The sequence below is a fragment of the Fulmarus glacialis genome, unplaced genomic scaffold (assembly GCF_000690835.1).
Source record: "Fulmarus glacialis isolate BGI_N327 unplaced genomic scaffold, ASM69083v1 scaffold14907, whole genome shotgun sequence".
Taxonomy (NCBI): Eukaryota; Metazoa; Chordata; class Aves; order Procellariiformes; family Procellariidae; genus Fulmarus; species Fulmarus glacialis.
The window spans coordinates 4,609-9,603 of NW_009221382.1; the positions used below are offsets into that span (position 1 = coordinate 4,609).

The window sequence follows — 4,995 nt, forward strand, 5'->3', positions numbered from 1 at the left end:
CAGTAATGTGTATGTGTGCTCATAATATCTTAAGCAGAAACTGATTTTAAAATTTAATTACTGTGCAATCTAGTATCATGTTGGTCAAATCTAGATTCATGGATTTTTTTTTGCACCTTTGTATTTCTATTGTTTTTACTTGAAAGTTAATTTAATCTTGTGCTGCACGTAATATGTCATTATGTTCCCACATGAATTTAAGATAAAAATATTATTTTCCATGTATCTGCCTAGCTTTTCTCTAGTGAAAATGTGTTAGGTTATTGTGTTGCTGCCTTGTAATTATAGCTGTGTTAGATTTTTGGCATTTGTTGAATGAATCCCTTGCATACTTGCTTAAAATAAAAATGTTATTTAGATAAGTTACTGACATAATAAAATAAATCTTTTAAAATTATATTCCTATATACATATATGTGTGTAGGAAGAAGACCAAGATCAGGATGCCATAGGTGGAAAGAAGATTATTAATCGGACGTTTCTTTCTCTTTCCCAAATTACTGCTTTGTCAGAACAAAATGTAGAAGGAGTTCAAAAGTAAGTGGCAATGATAACAATGCTAGAACCAATATAATAATGAAATAAAAATTATAGACCGTTTGTTAGATTTCTTTTGTAATGGTTACGTCATTAGTCTTTAATTGTTCAGTTAAATCATTGATATTTAATACAATTCATGAAAGACAGGAAAAAATATTGTTGATCTTGTATCCACTTTGTTTTACTTTATTTCCTGTATCTCTTGATTTTTCGACTCCTTTTTTTTTTCACTGATATTTCACATTGATATAGTTTCTGAGTTTACAATAGTATTTAATATGCTGTAAATGAAATACTAAGATGTAAATGAGAACAGGCCAACACTGAGCTTTTTTTATAAGTCTCACTTGGTAACTTTTTTGCTAAAACATTTAAGATTCTGTACTGTAACATGAGTTATTGAAAAATCAGAAAGGTTTTAAAAGTTCAGAAAGGGATGGAAAGCTTAAGAAGGTATTAGTAAGTAGCCATTATGGTGCACTGGGGAAATAGGAGGCAGCCAAAGACTTCTGATGTAAGCCCATCTTGTCTTTCCTGTAGCAACACTCTCCCTTGCTATTAGTGCTTAATTGCAGCTAAATTTAGGAGGCCAGGAGTTCAACATGAAACTCTAGACTTATATATCAAGGATGGGATTTTTCAGAAGTGCCCAAATTATTTAGGAGCACTTGTGTCTCCTAGCAAATTCTTAGTGAATTGAAAGCCAAAGGGCTGGTCCACTGGACTGGTGGGGGGGGCGGAAATAAAAAAATCCAACCTTGTCCCTCTGAATAGACAAACCGTTTTATAGAGATTAAAATATTCTTCCTGAAATATATTCTGTTCCTCCTATTTGTCACTGTTCTGAGGGGGAAAAAAAGTTCTTTCTGGGATTTTTTTTAACAAAACTGGAAAGAAAATTTGTTCCCATCAAATAATAATAAAAAAAAAATTTCTTTCATTTACTGTTTTCTCTTGCACAATAAGCCTCTTATTTTAGAGGAGGCTGAAGCGTAGAACTCACTGGAGACTGAAATGTCTTAATGACTCAATTTATTGTGAAACTTTCTCATTAAGATTGAAAAGAAGAGCATTGAAAGACCGTACATTTCTTCTTAGTCTCAGCTGATCACATACGTATTTATGCATCTATATATGCTGTACAAGTGGAACGTAAGTTATATACTGCATCTGACTGAAAAGAGGATAGTTACAGGATATTTTGTGCACTCTAAGCAGTTTAGCAGCAGCACTGAAATTTTCTAGTTTACCACAGTGCATCATGTCTGTACACAAGAGCAGTTTGAAGGCCACAGCTAAGGTTAGAAAATCAGAACAGATCTGATTCAGTACACACTTTTGATGTCCTGCATTCCCATCTATCATGGAGTTTTATACTGCTGTCTGTCTCTGTAGGACTTGAGCACCTTCTGTGAAGGAAGAAATAGCAATCAGGGTAACTAGGAAATCTAAATGCCCCATCATTTCCCAGTCATTTATATATACTGTTGTCAGTGACATGCCTTACAGAATATTGAAAAGATGAGTACTGGCATTGTTAGCACCATCAGAGAAAATCTAAATCCCTGAGAAGCTCTGATTATGAAAACACAGAGTTGGCAGAAGCTTCAGAAAGAGAGGATATGGACTGTTTCAAACCTTGGAAAGTTCAGCTGGCCACGTTCCACTTCTATTTCAGTACAGAGTTAAGTGTTTTTAAGCGACTTGCGTGTGTACAGCCGTACAAATTTGTCATGCAGAACAAAGGAATACATGTTTTAAACAAAATTGATCGGATTATATACTTTACTTTGTTAGCTATTGAGGCTTTAATTAAAAGAGAAACTCATCTTATTTGACAGTGTATCTCTACCAGCTTGGTGAAAACCCTGAAAAACTAATGGTTGCCTATCAGTAGGTCTGAGATTAATGCCCTTCTTAGGAAGAATGAGAAGCAGGGGAGGGAAAAAAGACTTTACTCTTTTACAGGGGACTAGAAACTGTGATCAACTGGCACCTGTATTGTCAGGTATAGTTAAGAAGCTAAGGATTGCTTTAATGTAAAACTTAACTACCTGAGACATGGCTGAAGTTACACTGGAAGAACTGCAAACTGAAGTCCTAGCTCTGATCCCCTCTCTTCATGTGGAAAAATGTGCACAATTATTATAAAAGACGTAACTAATTCTATGTTTGGATAGAGTAGACATAAATGTGTCAGCAACAGCATGGTTTCCTACAAGGGAGTGTATTTCTTCATTACTTTTTCAAGTTAAAGGAAGTGGAAAAATTTCCACAGTGTGCCAGTAAAATAGGATGAGGCTCTTCTTAAATGTCTTGACCATTATGAAAGTGGAATTTAAACTTCTAAATATTTTAGGTACTTTCAGTAATTTTATATTGTATTATTTACACTAATTTTCAAATGTAATTTTTCTTCAGAGGCTACATGAAAAATAATCTTGAAAGGAAAGCAAGATCTTTTTAGTACTGTAAAACTATCTCAACAAGAGTGAGAGAGTGGTACTAGAAAGTGGAGCCTAATTGTTCCATTTCATCCTACAAACCCCTTCCTGAACAAAGACTGATTTTTCTCTGGGATTTTCAGTGTATTTCTCTCTGGTTTTTGTTATGCTCTTATTTTTGATATTTTATTAATCATATCTTAACATTTAAATAGTGTCCGTTGAAGCCTGTAGGTGTTTGTTTACTTTTTTCAGTTAATATGTCCTCTGATCATAAATGTTCATATCTAGAAATTGATGTAGCTAAGTTCCAGTAAGATATATACATATATGTATCATATAATAATAGTAAATGTTATAGATATAATTACAAGCAGACTAAGTTAAACTTTGGAATCTGTAATTTATTTTTAAATTTCATTATTTTACTCTGCAATTTATTCTAGAAAGCTGGAAGAATTTCTGAATTTTAAACAATTAAAGACATCTTTGAAAGAAGCTATTTTGCTAGACTATTACACTGCGGGATTTTGGTGGGCTAAAGAAATGAACTTCAGTCTTATACAGCTCTCAGGATTCATGGATCTATTAAATTTCCTGTTGGAGAACCTCAGTGGTAAGTATAATTAAAAATTGTAGAATAAATATCTGAAGTGGAAGGCAAGAATTTTTTCCAGTCATTTTAATAAAGTGACATTTAATTACAAGTAATTGTAAAATTATTTATTTTCCTCTTGAATGTTGGCATGTTATACCTTGTACCTGAAAATAATTCTTATTGGCAGATTTAAACTTTCATTAGAGAGGACTGTAGTCTTTTTAGCATAATATCCCTCATTCTTTGTTTGTACAGTATATGGTACAAAAGGGCCAGGTCCTGAAGAGACCTCGTCTTTGCTATGGTAAAATAAATAATAATTACAATAGAGTGAGAGCAAGGAGCTCCTAAATTCCAATTCCAGCTGTCTCAGTGACTGACTCACTGTAGCCTTGGGCACATTTCTCTGCTGTTTGAGATATCCAGTACATCCTGTAGCATTACAGCAGGTGAATTACATTTATGTTGTCCTTGGAGGTCAACTCTCAGGCAGCTTTCTGTATGGCAAATGCTGCACTTCTGGCACAAAATATATCAGTTAACTAAAGACTGGTGAGGGAAGTAAACTGGCATCACTGCTGAAGATGAAAAATGACAATGAAAGGACTGTAGCTCTTGTGGCTATGAGGAAATTTTGCAACAAAGCATGTAGCTTGGGTCTAGTGGGAATAAAAAAGCCGGAAAAAATGGCAAAACCAGCATCCTCTAAAACCCGTTTTTCAGAGATCACAATGCTTACTTAACATTCACTTATGTGATTATGTTGAGAAAGGTCCATCCCAGAGGAAGAGCAAAGGACTCAGCGGTTCCATTCAAAGAGAAGATGAATATTTAAAATCAAGCTCATAATAGTTATTATACTCTTTCATTGTAATTTAATTCAAGGGCCTTTCTGACTTGGAATTTTGACAGAATATGTACGTGCTTTATGATCATTGGAATTCCAGTTGTCCTTCCTGTCTCCAATGAGAAAGTATCTCAACATATGCTAACTATATTAATATAACAATGGAGAAGAATGGAAACATGTCAGAAATTAGTTTTATGAGACTGTATGTAATGCATGTGTACTAGACAGGCTGGTAGCACAACCAATTATTAAAGCTGACTGATGTTTTTCAGGAATGTGATCTTAGTTGCATAAAGCTTTGCCAAACTTTAACTCTTTAAGCTGGAATTTTCCATGACAGTGTCTGCCTCTGATTAATTTTTATATTTAAAATTACAACTAAAACAGTTCAATGGGCTTGCAGACAGAGGCTGTGGAAAAAAAGGTATTGTTTTGTGCCCCCTTTTTTTTTTTTAACAGCTCTAAAACCTCTATGCTTTGAAGTAAAGACATAAGGTTTGGCAAGCAAGTGTTGTGAATTTGCTTCTCGCTGTCCTGTGAAAATCCATTCAGATTTGGCTAAG

The 4,995-nt window shown here is 34.1% G+C and overlaps 1 protein-coding gene across 1 annotated transcript in view; it reads left to right on the plus strand.

Annotated features, from left to right (window-relative positions):
• Positions 1-424: 424 nt before the first annotated feature.
• LOC104079166 (chromosome unknown open reading frame, human C10orf107) overlaps positions 425-4,995 on the plus strand; it is a gene marked incomplete at both ends in the record, with an annotated part of 11,667 nt that continues 7,096 nt past the window's right edge. The window contains 2 exons of the mRNA XM_009581098.1: positions 425-537; positions 3,431-3,600. Of these exons, the coding sequence (XP_009579393.1) occupies positions 425-537; positions 3,431-3,600 (283 nt within the window). The remainder of the gene's footprint in view (positions 538-3,430; positions 3,601-4,995) is intronic.